Here is a 19,965-nt window from a genome sequence, read left to right on the forward strand (position 1 = left end):
CAGGCATCAAAATGGGGATTCTTTACCAGTTACCTATGACAGCATGGGGCAGAACACCTGCAATGTGTCAGCCCAAGGACAGCTCACTTGGTCATCCCTGGTGACGCTGAGATAGGTCTTTCTTAGGCGGCTTGAGTTTAATGAGTTCTTCTGAGGTCCACTGTGGCAGCTTCCAGGAAAACTGGTAGACCAGAGGGTCAGTAGATCGAAGTGTTGTTGACAGACAAGGCTCAGTCAAGACTTTTGAAGGTCCAGTTATGCCTATGAAAGCATCTGCCCTCTGAGTGCAACAGCACCTATAGATCACCCTGTACCTGTGAAAAGCATTTCTGGCAGCAGCAGGGAGGGTGTTCCTGATCTTTTCCCTGCCTCCTTGCTGACAGTTGTGTCTGCTTTTAGTGTGTCTGGAGCTGGACATCCAGAGCCTGGCTGTGAACACCGTGTTGCAGTCCCACCACGTGAACGACATGGAAGGAGGCTCCAGCATGAGCATCAGCTTTGATGTAATTCAGCAGGCATCCCTGGAGGACATGGTGACAGGCAACCAAGCTGCCAACATCCCAGCCAGCTATGATGAGACTGCCCTCTGCTCCAACACTTTTAGGTGTGGCTTGAGAAACAGCAGTAGGTAGAGCAGGTGGTCATCATCCTGGCAGGTCCCCTCAGGGTCCTGTCTCATTCCCTCCTGGCTTTAGCCTTTCCCCAGCAGCAGTCGGGGAGCCCTGAGTATAAATCCAGGCCTCAAGTGCACAGCAGGCATCTTCTCCAACACATTGAAAGATCCTCAGAGCTGTCTGGTGTCTCAGCCAGCGGATATATGGGGATGTTGCTTTCTCCTTTGTTCATGCTCCACCAGTTTATGGAAGCACATATTCACCCTGTGGCTCATGTGCTGAGGGCTGAACAAGGGAGTTCCTGCTCTAAATCCTCTAGTGTGTCCATAAACACATCCCTGTCAGGAAGGGGGAAGGGGTTGCTGGTGGCTGTTGGGGTCATGCTGATCTGTTCTCGCTGGCAGGATCCTGAAGAGCATGGTGGTGAGCTGGGTGAAGGAGATCACACAGTATCACAACGTCTATGCAGACAACCAGGTCATTCACTTTTACCGCTGGCTCCGCTCTCCTTCCTCCCTGCTCTATGACCCGGCACTGCACCGCACACTCCATAACATGATGAAGAAGCTTTTCCTGCAGTAAGTGAGGCCTGAAGTGTGCCAGGCTGGTGGAGGGGGAATGGAGAGGTGTGACATTAGTGACCAGGATGCTGGCACCCACAGTGATCCTCCAGAGAGGTGGGCAGTAGGGTGGACCTCTTGTCCTCTTTGGGTGACTTACCTTGCGCAGTGTTGCTGCATGTTGACTCCAGGCTGATGGATCAACACTTCCTCTGTGGGTTGCATCTGCCCCTCAGGCATTGCTTTTCCACCTGCTGACCCCACCCTGTGTCCTGCTGCAGGCTGGTGGCTGAGTTCAAGCGCCTGGGCTCCTCCGTGGTCTATGCCAACTTCAACCGCATCATCCTGTGCACCAAGAAGCGGCGCATTGAGGATGCTATCAGCTACATGGAGTACATCATCAACAGGTGAGGTGCACCTGGAGATGGTGCTCCTGGGTGGTGGGGCTGGGGCAGGGCTCAGGGCCAGGAGGGAGAATGCTGACACTTTGCCTTCTGATGCACCTTGGAACTGGATTTGTTGCTTTTTTTTGGCAAAGCTACTGAAGGGTCAAGGCTTCCCAGTTCTCTTGCTGTCATGCCTGGAATAGTGATCTGTCTCTAGGTATCCTCTAGAGGCAGTATTCCAAGAATACTCACAGGATTCAATCCTGAAGAGACCTCCAAAACAACCTGAGATCCCCAGCAATTTATCCCCTGGCTGGCTCTCAGCATCCCAACTGTGGTATAGGCACCTTGGCACAAGACTAGAGAGCCTAGTGTCCTTGGGCATGACTTCCCCTGGGATCCCTGGCAGGGGTCAGATGGGAAAAGGGACACCCCTCTCTCCTGGCTGGTACTACCTCCCCACAGTGTCCCATGGAAAATAGATGATGCTGACACAGGGACTGACTGCAGTTTCCTCCCTCCAGTATCCACTCCAAGGAGATCTTCCATTCTCTGACCATGTCCTTCTCCCGCTGCTGGGAGTTCCTGCTCTGGATGGACCCAGCAAATTACGGAGGTATCAAGGGAAAAGTGGATTCTCGCATCCACTATGGGGAGGTAAGAGATGGGAAGCACCCAGTGTCGTGGGAGCAGCATGCTGAGGTTGAGCACAGTAGGGAGGTGTTGGCTGGGCATGAGGGACTGCTGTGGGATTGCTGGGTCCCCCAGAACGACACCAGCAAGAGGCAGGCATTGGAGAAGGAGGACAGTGAGGAAGAGGAGGAGGAGGTGGCAAGGGAAGAAGAGGAGGAGGACGGGGAGCCAGATGTGGAGGAACGGCTGGAGAACAGCTGGAACATCGCACAGTTCCTGCCACAGGCTGCCTCCTGCCAGAGCTACTTCTTGATGATAGTGTCAGGTGAGTATTATGGGGAGAGGATGATGTCATTGTGCCCCCCCAGTGCTAGCTCCAGGTAGGAGCTGGAGCCTTGCCTGTGTCTTCCCAGCCTACATCGTGGCTGTGTACCACAGCATGAAGGAGGAACTGCGGCATAACACCCCTGGGAGCACCCCCATCAAGAGGAGGAACACCAGCCAGGTGTCCCAGGAGGCTCTGGGGGAGCCGGGGGCCACACCTGGTGAGTGCCAAGTCCCGAGGCAGCCCTGCTGCAGAGAGCCACCCACCTTGCTAGCCCTATGTGCCACCAATTGGCTCAAACACTCTGCTTCATCCCTCTAGGCATGATCACCTTCTCACAGGATTATGTGGCCAATGAACTCACCCAGAGTTTCTTCACCATCACCCAGAAGATCCAGAAGAAGATGGCTGGTTCCTGCAATGCCACAGAGCCCTCAGACATGTTCCCGGTCCTGCCTGGCTCCTACCTGCCACTCAACAACCCAGCTCTGGAGTTCATCAAATACGTTTGCAAGGTCAGTAGGGTGTGTCAGGCCCCTTGGCTGAAGAATTGGGCTCTGGGCTGAAATTCTGGTCCTTGTTCATTGGTGCAGCTTTCCCCAGGAGTCATCTGCAACTAGTTTACTGTGCCCTGCATCCATATGAGGGTTACAAGGATCTGAGCTGTCCTGCTGAGAACAGTCTCTGCTGGTAGGCTCACCTGGCTCTTATCCTTGCAGGTCCTCTCCCTGGATACCAACATAACCAACCAGGTGAACAAACTGCGCCGGGACCTGCTGCGCCTCATCGAGGTGGGCGAATTCGCAGAAGCAGCCCAGTTTCGGGACCCTTGCCGCTCCTATGTGCTTCCTGAAGTCATCTGCAGGAACTGCAACTTCTGCAGGGACCTGGACCTGTGCAAGGACCCTGCCCTCTCCCAGGTGCAGCCTCTTTCCTAGGGGCAATAGAGGCCCCAGTACATCAGTGCTGGAGGCCAGTCCATCACCTTACCCACTTTATCTCTTTATGTCCTCTTTGTTTTGCAACTCTGCCTGCTCCCCATGATCACTCACCTAACTCACTCCCCACTCACTCACCTAAAGATGAACTTTCTGTTCATCTTTTCTAGCTGCATGTGATGGGTCTGAGCATGCTTGGGCTTTGGCTTATGTTTTGTCCAGTCCAGAAACAAGTTCCAGAATCCCAGTGCATGGGACCTGTGGTGCCTCACCTCCCTCTCTTTGCCCATAGGATGGGTTGGTGCTGCCCGGCTGGGTCTGCCCCAGCTGCCAGGTGCAGTACGATACCAATGCCATCGAGACGGCACTGGTGGAAGCCCTGCAGAAGAAGCTGATGGCCTTCACGCTTCAGGACCTGGTGAGCACAGGGATCCCCCACTCTGTCCATTCCTGTGGTTGTCTAAGCTTGGACACATTCACTCTGCCACTGGCAGAGGAGCTTGGCCTCATCTCCTGACCCACCTGAACCTCCTTGACTTCCAGGTATGCAAGAAGTGTCGTGGTGTGAAGGAGACACACATGCCCGTGTACTGCAGCTGTGCTGGAGACTTTGCCCTCACCATCTCCTTGCAGGTACTTCAACACCTGCCCAGCCCAGCCCCAGCCCAGCAGCTCAGCAAGGGACAGTGAGGGGCCCCAGGGTGCCCTGTGCCTCCTCTGTCTCTGCTCTAACTGCAAGTTCCTGGGCACCTGCTGTGCTGCCCTCTGACCAGCCCTGGCCAGCCACTCCATCAGAACCCCCAGCTGACCAGGATGCTGGGCAGCCTCCTTTCCCTCCCTGTTCTCTTCTCTCCAGACCTTCATGGACCACATCAGCGTCTTCCAGAACATCGCTCGGCACTACAGCATGGCCTACCTGCTGGAAACCATTGAGTGGCTGCTGCACACCAACCTCCAACTCCAGCAGTGAGGGCTGGGCTGCTCTTCCTGCCTAGTCCATGCTCTCACATCTATGGAGAGTTGTACTGGATGCCCTTGGCCATGGGCCAGGCCCCAGAGACACTGCACACTCCTCCTGCAGTGAGGGAAGGGAGACAGAGCTGTGCTTGGGACTGGACTGTCATTGTCCCCAGCTGCCTGGTGGGGGACTTGGGAGTTTCCAGTGGCTGGAGTTGGGCTCCACAGGTCTGTGCTGGCCCCAGGTGTGGTTTTAATGTTCAGTTTATGTAAATAAATGGGTGCTAGAAGGCAGGTGTAGTTTTTAGGGAAGGAGTAATCCGGCTGTGGCCCACAGTTCTCACCCTTGGGGGATGGCTGCAGCTGAGGGAGGTGAGCTGTGTCCTTGCTGAGCAGGACAGACCAGGGACCCGTTGCTGTCTGACCCCTCCCTGTCTGCTTGGAACCCTGGCCATGCTCCCTGCTGTCCCACTCCAGCTCCAGGGGAAGGGGCTGCCAGCACTGGATCCTCATGTGACAGTGAGGGTGTTGGGTGTATCCTGCTCTTCAGTACCTGCCTTTGGCCTTGTAGCCAGAGCCCCTCCTGTGCTTCCAGGGTCTTGGCTCTGCTCTCCACATGATACTAAGGTGCAATGACGGCTGACTTCTTGCAGTGGCAATGCCTCCCAAACCAGTTCGTGGGAGACCAGCTGCACACTTCTGCCTACCCCAGTCAGCCTCTGCCTGTGCCAGGTGCTACAGGCAGCCTGGCAGCAGGGATTGGGTGTATGGGGAGCTGTGGGGACGGCTCCCTATAGACATCCCTGCAGCACAACATGAGGCTGTATATGTCTCCACCATGGCAGTACAGGGCTGGAGGATGGGGATACAGCCACTAGCTGTGACACCCATGTCCCTCTTCCACCACAGTGAGCAGCCTTAAGCAGGGTTTATTGACAGCCTAGGGCTGACAGTGGTAGCAGGTGGGCTGTAGGACGTGTCCCACTCCTCTATGTGTGCACCTCCTCATGAAGGCAGCAGGCCCCTCAGAACTGGGGGCTGACTCATGGTCTCAGGCAGAGCACACCTTATCCACCCTGCCACCATGACCCTTTCCTGCTGTGGTGGTACCTGGAGAGGCATAGCATGGGATGTCATGGGATGGTCTGAGGCTGGAGCAACCCCAGAGTCATATCCCCCCACTGAGGAACCATCTGAGGAGGAGACCAATGAGCATTGTGGTGGTGGGACAGGGCCATTACCTGTAGCTGTAGCCAGGGAAGCCAAAGTCCTTTCAGGGTGGAGGCAGTGAGAGGAGGAGCACGGGGTGCACTTGCTGGTCAGACAGGTCCAGGTTGCACTTAGGGCTGATCACACTGACCCCACACAGCAGCAGGGACCATCAGCCCTCACATGCCATGAGCACAGCATCGCAAAGGGCACAGGACCACCACAGCCATGGCATCCTTGTGGGCATGGCACCAGGAGCTTTTGGGCACCTCAGTACAAGATTATAAATCTACTAGAGAGCATCCATTGAAGGCTGTGAGGATGGTGGAGGGTCTAGATGTGAAGCCATACATGGGCAGCTGAGGGCACTTGGTTTTTTCAGACCTCACATGGGGGGGCTGCAGCTCTTCTTGAGGGGCAGGCACAGATCTATGCTCTATGAGCAGGGACAGGACCCAGGGAATGTCTGGAGCTGTGCCAGGGGAGGTTTAGGTTGGATGTCAGGGAAAGATTCTTCCCCCAGAGGGTGCTGGGGCATTGAACAGGCTCTCCAGGGAATGGGCATGGCCCCAAGGCTTGCCAGAGTTCCAAGAGCATTTAGACCACACTTAAGTACAGGGTGGGATTGTTGGGGTGTCTGGGGCAGGGCTAGGATTTAATGAGTCTTGTGTGTTCCTTCCAACTTGGGATATTCCATGATTCTATGAAAATCACTGACTGTGTGCCCTTGGAAGAGCCCAAAAAGAGGGAAGAACTCTGAGCTGGGCAGACGTGGAGGCAGGATGGAGCAGCACTGCGGTTGTGCTGGTATGGGTTCTCTCACTCCCAGTGCGAGGCAGGCAGGGACGGTCTGCTCCTCTGTCCCCCTCCCGTGACCCAGCTCACACCGGAGGCCATCCCAGAGTGACACTGCTGTGCTCCTCCTGCGCCTGATGCCTGCTTTCCCCACAATCACGCCACTCCAGCTCCCGGGGACCCCAGTGGGGCAGGGCAGGGACAGGATGGGGCCGAATGCGGGGCCAGGGCTGTAGTGCCGGAGGCTGCGGGATCCGCCCAGCCAGCAGGGGGCGCTGCAAGACAGCACCTACTGGCTCGAGCAGAGCGGTTTGGCTGAGCTTGGCGGGACTGGGCTCAGCTGATTTCAGCTGCGTTCAGCTGGGTTGGGTTTGGCACAGTTTGAATAGATTTTTACTTCCACTAATTAAAGCCCTGACATCCCAAGTAGCAGCCCAAGGCTGTTCCAAGGAAGCTACCAGAGATGTTTTCTCTCTTCTGAAGGGAACTATGCTGGATGATCTCAAGACTCCTAGTCACCTCCTGGGGCTTTTTGGTCTGTAATTTTGAGATCTTAAATCGCAGGTAGCAGACCCAGACTACTCCAGGGAATCTGCCTGTGATGTTTCGTTCTTTGGTAGAAGCTCTCTATTCCAGGATCCAGCTGAGACTTCTCCCAAGCAGCTCAGAGTTTTTTCACTACTACTGATAAATCCTGAGTAGCAGTCCCAGACTCCTACAAGGAACATACCTGAGATGATTTTTCTCTTGAACAAAAATGTATCTACTGGTATCCACCTGCAGCTTCTCCTAGGCATCTCCCAGTATTTTCATCTCTAAATTAGGCACTGGATATCCCAGGCAGAAGCCCAAGACTCCTCCAGGGAAGCTGCCCCAGATGATTTTTCTCTCTTTGTGGAAACTGCATCTTTCAGGTTCCACACAAAGCACCTCCCATGCATCTTCTGGAGTCTTTCTATCTTTATTTCAGCACCTGAAATCCTGAATAAAAGACCCAGATTTCTCAAGGGAAATTATCCAAGATGATTTTTCTCTGTTCACCTACATCCTCAAGGATCCTCCAAAGACTCCTCCCAAGCATCTCCTTGAAGGCTTTACACAGCTGCTTTAGTCCCCTGAGAACCCCATAGCAGCTCAACACTCCTCTAAGGAAGCAACCTGGGATGACTATTTCTTGTTTGGAAAGAACTCTCTCCTCTAGGACCCACCCAAGATTGCTCTCCCTTCTTACAGTGCCCGGTGGTTGTGGGTAGCAGCCCCAGACTTCTCTCAGGGAGGCCTCCCAGATGACCTTTCTCTTTTGGAGGATTCTGTATCTTGCATCTGTCTGATGCAGCACTGTGGATCTGTTTGCAGCACTATGGATCATGCACATTGTCAAAAGCCCCAGAAATGAGTCTCGGGGCACTTCAAGGATCTTGGATGGTTTATGACACCTTCTAAGACGTAACAAAAAGTCCAAAAAGGAGATGACGAAGAAACAATCCCAGGGAAACGCTAGCAACAGTGGCAGCAGTCAGACCGAGGAATGTCCCTTCCTCCCCCTCACTCCCCGGCAGAGAAGCTTGGGGGAGAGTTTCAAAACACCCCATGCCAGCAGAGCTTATCCCAGCTGCTGAACACAGTTAAAGCTACAGGACCACATTTCTAGGCATACAAGCAAGTGATAGGGAATACAGGATTATCATAACATCATCCCGAAACAGGGAGTTTTACTGGCCTGAGCCAGTTGTGTAAGGGAGGGCATTGGCATTATAAAAAGCATTATCCCACCTTCCTTCCCTGGCTCAAAGCCCAGCTTGTCCCCTCCCATGGTGGGTATGCACCCCCTCTGCCCCTGCGCTGCTCCCTTAGATGTTGTCAGCAAAGCACTCAGGTTGATCTGCTCCATGGCCTTCCCAGCCACTGAGGTCAGGTCTGGAGTTCCCCAGATCCTCCTTTTGACCCTTTTTGTAGAAGGATGTCACATTTGCCAGCCTCCTGGTGAGCCAGGACTGCTGATAGATGATAAATAAAAAAGAAGACTTAAAGTACAGCTGTGGTGGTTCTTAGACGCTTAAAGGACAAGATGCTTTCTTAAAGTTAAAAGAGTGCCTGTGCCAGTTAAAATGAGACGTATTTTTTTTAGATTTAATTAAATTATTTACTTTATCCCCTAAGCTCATTTTCCACAATGGATGCACAACTTGCAAGTGTTGCCCATAATCCTGTAGTGGCATTTTTCAGGCTGAGAAATCCAAATATCTTTGCATGCATGCTGTGGCTTCAGCCAGCTCAGTCCTCCTCTGCTGCCCCCACAACAACACCATCGCATGGCCACTGCCTGGGTGTCTCTCTGTTAATGATCCATCAGTCACTTTTCCCCTTTCTGAGGTCTGTCCTACCTGTCTAATTCTTGGCCAGATCTCCTCCACTGATTCTTATCTGTAATGCAACTCATCTGCCTGTCCATCCTCCCATGTTCACATGTCCTTGTTTGTCTGTGTCTCTTGATTGTATGTTGTCTTGGTTTGAAAGACAGGTATCTGCTAAGGAAGGTGGAAACCTCCCTTAGAACAGAGAATGTGAACCCCCCTTCCCTCTGAATTATTATAACTTTGGAATCAAGCGCTTTCAGGCAAAGATGTGGGAAAAGTAATAACAGTTTTTACTAGTATCTATAACGAAGTAAACAATCAGCAACAACAAGCAAAATCCAGAAATCCGGTGGCAGATGTTCTTGGGCTGCCAAGCACTTTCCCGTTTGGTGCAGTCACGGTCACAGCCAGCAGGGGCGCTGTTGAGCTCCCAGCCGGGCAGGGCAGATGCGATGACTGCTGAGCAGCTGTAGGTGACGCTGTGGCGCGAGGTCAGGTCTGTCTCATGGGGTTGGTAATGGCGGCAGGGCTGGGCAGCAAGCAGTGCGCGGCAGAGAGCTCAGAGCAGCGAGCTGGAGCGGCAGGAATGGCTCAGCCGGGCTAGCCAGCAAAGGTGGCAGCAACTCTGCAGTTCATTCCAACAGGCGGAGGTGAGGGCAGTGACAGCTGGGCTCCTCCGCAGTTTCTGCAAAAGCACAGCCGGGCAGGGGAAAGGGTTGGGATCCCGCACCCTTCCCCACACAGGAGCTCACCCAGCCAGGAACAGAAGGCAGTGCACAGGCGGACTTTTCCACGGTCGCAGCCAAAGGAAAGGAGCAGCTTCCCTCTGTCCCCTCTGGTGCCCAGCAAGCAAGTGAAGGTCTCAACAGTCAGAATGCCTCCTCCCCTCACCACAGCCAGCCACAGCAGCCACATTCTTTGTGTCTTACAAAAAGAGTTAATGGTCCTTGAGTACCTAGTCGTTGTGGTTTCTTAGTAACAGGGATGGAGAAAATTCCAGCCCCCCAACCTCTGACACATGTTCACCTGTGTCAGACTAATTTACAGGTAGTTTACGGTTGGATGAAATATTGAGTTTTGGGGAGTTTTTTAAAATGGCAGGGGTTTTGGGACATTTTCTTTTCTCCTGATGCTGTGTTGTGGTTTAGGAATGGTATTCTCCAAGGCAGTACTCCCCCTAAAACTGTGTGCCACTCCCCTCTCCAACTGGAGGCACAAAAGGAAAAGGTCCCAGGTTGAGATAAGAACAATTTACTGGAAACAGCAACGAGGTAAGAAAACATAATAACAACAATAATAAAAACAAAAGGTATAAGAGAATAAATTATTCACATGGGAAAAACTCCCCATTAATAGTTACAACAGATGTTTCCTCAAGTGGAAGGAAGCCCTTCTCAGAAGAGAGTCCCTTTCCCCTGTCCCCAGCCATGACATGAGGTAGTATAAAATAACATCAGGGTCCTGCACATGCCCCCTCCCGGCTACTGCAAAAATGACCCCTGTCCTGACCAGAACCAGGACACCTTGCCTGCAGGTGAGCATACAAGAAAGGCACTGGACAGACCTGAAGCCCTCATGGGACATTCCCAGGCTGTGCTCTGTTGTGCTCTGTCAGGGGTTGGTGACAGAAATCTCACTAGATACAGCTCAGTCCTTGTTGCCTGAGCAGGAAAACAATCAGCTCCAGGCTTCCCAAAACCTACTTGGCCTCAGGGACAGTTGGGCTACCTCACATGGGACAGTGTCGGATTCCACAGTGGAGGCAGAGATGTATCACACTCATTTGAAGCAGACTAATTTAACTTCTCAGGCTTAAACTGACAAAGAAATTAAACAGTTTCTTCTTGTGCTCATTAAAGCCATGAGCCCTGGAGCCTTTCCCAGAGGACAGCCTCACCTACCAGCAGGTCTCTAGCTCTGTGGAGAATCTCAGGTGATAAAGAGCTCATCACGGTTCCTGCACTCCGAAACTCTTGGGGGTAACCACACACCGTGTAGAGGGTGAGGTGGTGTAAGGATGTTTCAACAAATTCTGCTGAGAGCTGATGGTGATAAAGCTGTTCCAGCACACTGAGGTAGTTGTTCCAGCAGAACTGCAGGCAGTTTAGATCACAAAATCAGAGGCGCAAGCTTCTGGATGACAAAGAATGGAAGCAGACAGGGACGGGCCAGGGACAGGTGCCAGTCCCATCCCAAAGGGGGCCCCTTTCTGCCACCCCTCAGCTGGAGGGTCCCTCTGGTTAGCAGAATGTGGGTGGCACATGGGGGGCACTGACCCAGCCCCAAAAGGGAGCAGCAATAAGGCTGTGGCACATGGAAGCAGCTCTCCTTCCTCTGGAGGTGTCAGCAGCAGAAGCTCTCGGGGCTGTGAATAGGTCAGGCCTCCTAAAGTGTTGCACCCCAACAGCCCCCCTAGGACAGCACTCCCAGAAACTGCTGCTCTACCCGTGGCACATGTAGAATTTTAGGGGTTGCAGCTCAGTAGGACCTACAGACCATGACAACCCTCAGAGGGTCCCTTCACGTGACTCTCAGGAAAAAACAGTATCTCTCAGTCCTAAGGGTCTCCCCTTGCAGAAGTCTGGCCTTGCAGAGTTCACCAGAAGTCTGGCCCTAAGAGAAGGCTCCCACCCCCTTTGTGTGGAAGCCCATCCATACCTAGAGGGATTCCCCACTCACCAGACCCCACAACTGGAGTGGTGCTTCTCAGCTGGAAATCCCTGACACTTGACCCTTTTATCCATGAACCTTTCCTCACCAGAGGCTTTCCTGGGCAGCAAACACCTTTTCTGCAGCTTCTATCTCCCCTGTAAGTTTTCCAGAAATGGAACAGTGTTTTCAAGCCATGGAAACCACCATGTTGCTGTAAGATCCATCAGCATCAGATTTTGATGGCTAAATACAGGTGAGTCCCATCTTCAGCCTGTCTCATGCCTGAGGTCTGTGTGTTTTACAGCCTTTCAGCAAGCTGTTGCCACAGTGAAATCTACCCAAAATAATGACAAAATCAACACTGAAAACTGATCATTTTAAGCTGTGGTGACTGCCTGGAAACGAATAGCTGACCAAGTGAGCCAAAATCTCTTTTCTTGATCACTAGGATGGTGCTTCTTCATTTGCATTGCTTGCTTCTCCAGAGGTATTGGACCATTAAAGGAATGGTCATGTACCATTGTCCTCTGGGAAGACAATCTCTACCACCGCCATTTCTCTCAAGCGTTGAATCCCTTGTTCTATGGTTCTCCATGGGGTTTGTTGCGTATAGAGATTGTCGGGATGTAGGTATCTTCCCCTCGCACCTCTGATAGCTCATCTCCAGAGGCTGCAACAGTCAGTCCCATCTCGTATAGTTTGGCTGATATCTGGGTCACGTGACACAGTCCCCAAATGCCTTACCTCAGTAGGGTCTAGAAGTGTAACATCGCCTGCAGCATCCCAAAGACGGACTAACCAACTAATCACAGATTGATCATCTCATTGGACATAATCTTTTCTTAGGCCGTGAAGGTCTCTCACAGTCATGGATTCAACAATGACCTCTGACTCAGCTGCTGACCTTGAGGATCCCTCCCCACCGTCGTCTGGGCGATCAGTCTTGACTTGGTTTTCCTGCTTCTCGTAACAGGAGCAACTGGCACTGGCTTAGGCTCCCTTACTTCCTGTTCTATAATATCCGACAGTGTACGATAACCATATGCCAGGGCCCAACATATTGCACTGCAGTTGTCTCTGCACTTCTCTTTCAGATACTTCCCCACCTCAGCTGGTCTTGGGATTTGTCCAGGGGGAAATTCCCAGTCTATTGGGTCAGAGGATTTCTTTAAAGTTTTACCTATGTCCTCCCATACTCCACACCATTCAAATTTTCTCACATCTGGGTTAGGTGCCTGCTCCTGCAGCTCACCTCAGATGAGTGCTTGCACCTCTTCAGGGCTCCCAAGGAGCATCTGGACTCCAGCCTCCCAGGAAATGTCTATAGATCCCAAATATCAACCTCATTAAAAAAAAAAAAAAAAAAAAAAAAAGAAAGAAAAGAAAAAGGTGGTCATGTTGAGCTACAGGGAATGGGAAGTTCTTAAGCTTGTGGAATAACAACCTGCATTTTATTATCCAAAAGCACAGTAGAGTGCAAGCAGAGACAGGAGGCAAAGTGAATGTGCAGCCCCACAAACCCTTCTCTGTCCTGGGGAGACCTTTGTGGTGCTGTGTCCAGTCTGGAACTCCAGGTTAATACTTAAAGAATGTCACTCACACACAGAAGTAAATCAAGTGCATGCCAGGTGCTGGGGCTGGGAGTTGGAGATACATGAGGGGAGGGGGGGAACTGGGTTTGTGTCAAAAGCTGTGGGGATCCCCATTGCTGCCTTCAGCAGCACCCACTTAACGGGAACATGCCGAGGGGAGAGTACTGGGTCCTTAGAGGTCCATGGTGATAGGACAAAAGTTGATGGGCACACAAAATTCCCTAGAACATAGGGAATTTCTGCTGGGTATGTAAGAGAAAAACTATCATGAGATGGTTCAAGTGCTGGAACAAGGCCCAAAGAGTCTGCGGGGTCACCATCCCTGGAGACACTAAAAGCTCAACTAGAGAGGGACCTGAGCAACTGCTTTTAATGGAACCTGCTTGGAGTGGGAGACTGCTCTGGAGACCTCTAAAGGTCCCTTCCCACCTATATTATTCTGAGATATACTGAACAGCAGTGATAGCACACACTTGGCAAGAAAACCTGCAATGCATTTCAATGAAACCAAGTGGGTGACCATAAGCCTATGGCTGATACCAGGTGAGAGGAACATCCAATCAGAAAGGGAGAGGAGGACAGAGAGTTGGTGTGCTAGAAGGTAACCAATGACAAACCCAGACTACCCTCCAGATTTCTCATTGTTCTCCATATCTTTGTGTGGGGGAAGTGGTTTGTTTACGTCTGTTTGGAGGACAACTTGTAGGAGTGTACCTAGGTGCACAGAGCAGATGTCTTCACCTCACCCTGAGCAGTTCTGGCAAAGTGCAGACAGTCTGCCAATTCTCTCCAGGCTGCTGGTGGGGCGGGGCTGTGGAGTTCCCTCACTCCTTCCACAGCCCATCCTGCTTTTCCAACTGCTTGGCTCGTAGAGGACATGCTGCTGGACAAGGCACTTGGAGAACAAAGGAGGAGCAGGAAGTGTATTGCTGTAGGGTTCAAAGCAGTGGCAGCAAGTGAGAAACCTGTGTGGAAAGAAAAACTGTCCAGCTTGCAGAGATTTGGGTGCACACAGGGACAGATTTCCTCATCTCTCTGCAGCTCTGACAATCCACCAAGTAGGGTCTGTGTTTCCATATAGTGTCTTCACAAACTAAGGGAATTAGCTTGGAAGGAACCTCTGGAGGTCTTCTGCTCCAAACCCCTTTTCTCAAAAGCAGGGCCTTCAGCTCTGACATGACACCATGGTTGGGCGCCATTCCCTGGCACATGCAGAGCGCTGGTCACTACGGCTGCTGAGCTCTCACACAGGGACCACGTCGACCCAAACCCAGGAGACAGTCCCTGCCGCCAGGAACTCCCGTATCCCGCCGGGACAGGGACCTAGCTCTGTCCCCGGGCTCCGCGGACTGCGCTCCCCTGGCCGGTCCCTCCGCAGCGCCGGAGGCTCCAGGAGCCGCCTGGCCGGCAGGGGGCGCTGCACGACCGCATCGACGGGCTCTAGCAGAGTGGTTCGGCTGCGTTCGGCCGAGCTCAGTTCAGCTCGGCTGGTCTCGCCTCAGGGAGCAGCCCATCTCCAGTTCGTGGTGAGCAGAGTCTTATCCCCTGGGCAAACTGGGAGGGAGTGTTATCCCCTGGACAGGCTGGCACAGGTGTCCGGGGGCTTTTCCGTTCTCCCGCAGCTCTGAGCACGGGCCCTCGCCAGCGGGTCTTGGAGCCAATTCTGGCCAGAGATTCGGTGCTGTGGCAGGGACAGGAGTCCACCTGTGCCCTCCATCCCTCTGCCTCTCCTCCCTGTGCCAGGTCGCCAAGCGAACTCCAGCTCCAAGAATCTACATGTATGAGGTCACTTGGGGGCTGCTGCCCTGTGCAGAATTTGGCCAGCTTGGTAAGACTTTTGCTGAGACACTGTCAGGAAGGAGTCATCACTTGCTGCCAGGATGTGCCTGAATGAAAGCAGAGCTCTCTCTGCCAGAGCTGTGGTTTGTGTCTCAGCCACCACCTCAGCTTGAGAACCTGATAGGTTACATCATCACTAACTGGAACGTGAGTGAAACAGGAACCAAATCTGCTCACAGCTTCTCCAGTGTTTCTGCAACAGAACTCAGGAAGCCCACGTCCCTGCATAACCCTGAAGTACATCTTTGCAGGTGGAGGTGCATAGCAATGCTTGAGAGGTTCCTCCTGTGTTTTTACTTGTGCTTTCCAAGAAAAGGGGTCAGTTCCGCTATGACCATGAATCCAAAAAAAATGGATGAAAATCAGCCCTTTCTTTGCCTAAAGAACCTCTGGCCACAGAGCACAAGTCCCAAGAATGTGTCATGAGGTAACTGTGCATGTGGTGTGGCCACATGGTAAAGGCAGTCCTGAAGCTTGAGAGCCTGTGAAGCTGTTCTGGCCCTCCAAAATTATTGACATGGACCCAAGGATAAATTAAAGCAATATTGCACCTGCTGTGAGTACCCAAAATAAAAACATGCAGCTTCCTGACCAGCACTGCCCTTTCTTCAGAGATGGTCCAGTGGGAGATTTCTGGAAGAGCAGCTGGATTTGCTAATTAACTTGGTGGTTTTCTAGGCCACATTCACTCCCCAGCCATGGGCTCCTGCTGCTCACAAAACTTTAGTGCTACAGCAGAATCACCATTCCTGATGGCTGTGCTGGACCAGGCATAGGCATATTTTGTCTCAAACAATCTGATTTACGACAGGAAGGGTGATTGGAGGAGAGAGTCCCGTGGAGATTGGGGAGTCCAGACTCTGGACTGGTCCAGACTCTGGACTGGAGTCCCAATTTCTTACTCCCCCCTGAGTTTCATGCTCAGTTCCCTCCTCCAACTCACTTCCTGCAGGAGGCCTGAAATGGCTGGCTGTGCATGCATGAACAAAAACGGCACAAAAAGTCAAGTTTACATAAGAGGCTTGTTCCAGGTTGACTATAAAAGAAAGTGGATTGGCCCCCCTCACTCTCTTTTCCCTCGCTTTCTTTTTCACTTTTTTTGTCACACAGCCCCAGCTCTGGACGACCCACACAGCAAGACCAATGTGGGATCTACATACTGATGATAATCTTTGTTCTCCCTCTCCCTCTTCTGTATTTATTTCTCTCCTGGGCAAAGCACACTTATCCCACCCCATACTCTGCACTGAACATGGTTGTGCAAGTGGGGAGTTTATGGGAGTGTGTTGTGGCTTGTTTTCCAGCACCTTTGAGTAGTGGTGTGTTGTAACTTGTTAGCCAGCACCTTGTGGAAGTGTATTATAAGAATGTACAGGCTTGTTGGACAACACCTTTTGACTCTAAGCAGTGGGCTGGTTGCCAGAGCTACAGTGACTGTGCAATGAAACAGAAGAGTTCCTGGCACATGTCTGGTGTCTTTGTTCAACCTGGTGAGAATTTATGCTGAGCATCATTCCCCTGACCAGTGGATTGTGATGACATCACAGACCCAGGCCACCATTTGGCCAGGGGACAAGGAAGCTCCTGAGTCCCAGTTTCCTTTGCACAATCCCTTGCCTCAGAAGCATGCCATGTCTCCAGGATTCGCTCCATGAGTTGCTACTTCACGTAACTGCCCTGCTCTTCTGTTACTGCTGACAACTTTTAACAGCCTTAGGCACAGCTGGCCTCATCCTGCTGCTGGCAAACATCTTTAGAGGCTCTGTGGTGTGACTATTCCTAAAGCTTGTCCTCTGTAGAAATTGCTGGAATTGTGTGAAATTGCCTTGTCTCTAGGCTGGGCAATTTCATTGGACTGAGTCAGGAGAAACCCAGACTCAGTTTCACCAGACTCAGTTCCAATGGGAAGGAGAAATTAACTGGGGCCCAAGGTCATCTGAAATTAGCTACTTCCTTTACCAAAACCAGGGAAACTGACTTTAATGGGAGATGTGTGGGGTTCAAGGAGGAATCCTCAAGTTTTTAAGCTTCTCCTGCACTCTTGCCCCTTTGCTGAGTCGTATGATGATGTGGATGTGGCGTGGATGCTGCAGGCCAGGGTGCACTGACTGCAACCTTGCCAACCCCCATGGTGCTTGGGGTGGGACTGGCTGCACGCCAGGCCCAGTTCTGCCACCTGGGAGTAACACCACATGTGCTGTGGCTTGTTCACCTGACTCGGCAGTAAATGATTCACCCAGCACCACATACACTTCCTGCTTCAGGTACCCAGATCTTCCCAGTATTTGTCACAAGCAGAGCACAATCATATCCATTGTGTACATGGGAAGGAAACCTGAAGAATGTAGGAATTTTTTCTCTTGTCAAGCTGCTTTCATCTTTTCATCTCATTTCCAAAGAGTTAATACCAGCCCACAGTTTTCCTTGGACATTGAAAGAAAAGAGACAGTGCTTTCAAGAAATGCCTCAACCCTGTGACCTTTGCTTTCCCTAGCGTGCCAGTCTACAGCTCCTGCCAAGTCCCCCTGCCTGCTGGGAAGGGGGTCCCTGCTCTGAGCTGCTGCTCATCCTGCACTCGGTCAACCCAGCTCCTGCTGGCTTATCACTTACATGACCTTCACCTGGAGTGCAGTGATATGCACCAGTCAGGTACCACTCCTCCTTGCAGAGCTGCTTCCTCCTGGTAGTTCACATAATTTAAAGGGAGGTGTTCACCAGGGCAGTAAAATCAGGTACTCCCAAGATCACAATGGCATGGAGAATTGCCTAGAGGCTAACAGAAAGCAGAAAATGTCAGGAATTTCCTCCTACTATTGGTAGCTGACCTCTTACAAGGAACCTCTGTGCCTCGGGGTGTTTTTCTTTGTGTTCCTCATGACTTGGGGCTTTCTGTATTTTCCTATAGGCAGGGCTGGTTATTTAACACTGGAAGCAAGACACATCTCCTTGCTGAAGGTGGAGGTTGTCTAGTTCCTGGCTCAAGCAGGGTCACCCAGACAAGGCTGCCCAGGCCTTCAGGGTGCCCAGGGTGCTCTTTGACTCTTGGAAAAGACCTTGAGGAGGCTGCAGCCCTGGCTGAGGACCCAGAGCAGGAAACAGCTCCTGTGGGCTGCACGACCCACAGATGTGCAGAGCCTGACCATCCCCATCATATCTGCAGCCCACACTCACGCTGAAAACAGCTGATGGAGGCAGCTCTGCTTCTGCACTGAGCATCTGACAAAACAGAAGAAAATTCTGCCTCTCTAGTCCCTTCTCTTATAAATGTGTATTAGACAATATATCCTAAAGGGATGGCTCTTTCCTTGAAGGACTCCAGGCGGATGCTACATGATGACAACCAACACAGCTTCCCCAGGGCCTGGGGCCAGGTACATGGACTGTCCTTGCCCAGGGTGGCCTGAGCACCCATGGGCATCAGTGCTACCCCAGCCTGAACTAGTGCTTTCTCTAGAGCCAGGACTGCAGGACATGGGTAAGTTAAGCCCATCACCCTGGCCTCTGGCCTCACAGGGTAGCCAGGGAGCAGCAGAAGATGCCAGGAAGTCAGCAGAAGAGCCTGACTCCAACCGCATCCCAGTGCCACTGGCACTGTGCCACCATCTCCATCCCACTGATGGAAAGCCTGAGCAGCCTGATGCAGCAGGCTAGGGCACTCCTGGTTGCTTTGTGCTGAGGGTGCCCATGCAAGTGTGACAGGCTGGCATGGCATCTTGGTGCCAGAGGATGGGATCCAGGTGGGAGAAAGATGTCACATGGGGCCACAGCTTGACTCAGGCTCTCCTAGGCAGACAGGGAGTGGCTGTGTTGGCTGCCAGCCTGGGGAGTGCCAACCCAGCAGCATGTGGTGGAGGGACTTGTGGGTGCATGCCAGAGTCTACAGGAGCCCTCAAGTGTCTCCCTGGGTCTTCAAGGTGCTTGAACTGATAATCTCAACTCAGGCATTAAATGAATGCGCCATTCATTTTCTCATTCCAACTTGAATTTTGTCTGCCAAATTTCACTAGACATTTTCTCTCATTAAGTTGTTTCCCTGTTCTGCCTTTCATGTCCAGAGCCATGGATGCCCTGGATGCTCTATTGCACAAGATGAACACATGTTCATCCTTCCTTCCACAAAGCTGTAAGTTCCAGCTTAGAGCAGTAAAAAGCAGAGAGGCTTATATCCAGTCCTGCAGCGATTCCTGTTCCAGAAGGGAGAGCTGTGCACCCCCTCTGAGGGTGCCTGTCCCATGGAGACATGAGCAGGACACAGCCAGCAGCATGCATGGTACACACATGATGGGGGAGTCAGTGCTGCTGGCTGGCTGGGGCAAAGGGCAAAGCTGGACATGGGGACAGCTGGGTCAGCACTGAGACATGGACGAGGCCCCTGATCTGGCAGCCACTCACACAGTCCAGACATCCAGCCCCTGCCTGCAGGATGTCCCCATGAGAGGCATCACCCCAATGCTCATGCTGGCCTGGGGGGTGCAAAAGGAGAAGAAATGAACCCTGCCATGACTCAGAGTTCAGGGCAGATAAAGTCTGATTTCTCCTCCAGCTCAAGTAAGCCTAGCTCCAGTCCAGACCATCTCAGCAGCCTTCACCAGCCTCACTCCAGTATGGGATCTTTCTTGTAGTGGGGAGCCCCAAATGGAACATGGCATGCAGAGAAGGGGAGAAAGAATTGCTTCGTCAGCCCATTCCTGCACTCCTGCTGACCCAGGCTGGGACCCACTGCCCACCCTCGCTGCTTGGACCACGACTGCTGGCATCTCCACCAAAGCTCAGTGCTCCCCACTACGGGCTCAGTCCTGAGTCCTTGGCAGTTTAGCCCTGCACTGGCCTTGTCTGTGGCCTTGAGCCACGTCAGCAGAGCCAAGCACAGGGCTGGCAGTGCTGCCTGTTGGGGCGGGTAGCCCAGGGCTCAGCCCCACATCCTCACTGTCCAGCCAGACACCAGCGTTGTGCCAGCAGCTGTCACTAGCAGGTACAGTCAGGGCAGCAGCAGTCAGGGGAGTAGCTCCCTACACAGTGAGGAGCTCTGCTGCAGAGCCAGCCCTTGCACCCCACTGGCTGCTTGGGCGTTGAAGGCCGGAGCATTGGGCATCCCTTCTTATCCCCTG

General features: G+C 52.5%; 1 protein-coding gene across 3 annotated transcripts in view; it reads left to right on the forward strand.

Annotated features, from left to right (window-relative positions):
- The window catches only part of POLE (DNA polymerase epsilon, catalytic subunit), a 34,262-nt gene extending 29,559 nt beyond the window's left edge, over positions 1–4,703 (forward strand). For 2 of the 3 annotated variants that reach the window (XM_085076308.1, XM_085076309.1), the window contains exons 38-48: positions 400–604; positions 1,019–1,192; positions 1,456–1,581; positions 2,085–2,217; positions 2,329–2,518; positions 2,607–2,738; positions 2,840–3,033; positions 3,238–3,438; positions 3,749–3,874; positions 4,000–4,089; positions 4,313–4,703. In XM_085076308.1, coding sequence (XP_084932434.1) covers positions 400–604; positions 1,019–1,192; positions 1,456–1,581; positions 2,085–2,217; positions 2,329–2,518; positions 2,607–2,738; positions 2,840–3,033; positions 3,238–3,438; positions 3,749–3,874; positions 4,000–4,089; positions 4,313–4,426 — 1,685 coding nt within the window. In that variant the 3' untranslated portion in view covers positions 4,427–4,703. The remainder of the gene's footprint in view (positions 1–399; positions 605–1,018; positions 1,193–1,455; positions 1,582–2,084; positions 2,218–2,328; positions 2,519–2,606; positions 2,739–2,839; positions 3,034–3,237; positions 3,439–3,748; positions 3,875–3,999; positions 4,090–4,312) is intronic. The other variant, XM_085076310.1, reaches the window with a different exon arrangement.
- Positions 4,704–19,965: the final 15,262 nt, after the last annotated feature.

The sequence above is a fragment of the Lichenostomus cassidix genome, chromosome 15 (assembly GCF_008360975.1).
Source record: "Lichenostomus cassidix isolate B80296 chromosome 15, HeHo_3.0, whole genome shotgun sequence".
Lineage (NCBI taxonomy): Eukaryota > Metazoa > Chordata > Aves > Passeriformes > Meliphagidae > Lichenostomus > Lichenostomus cassidix.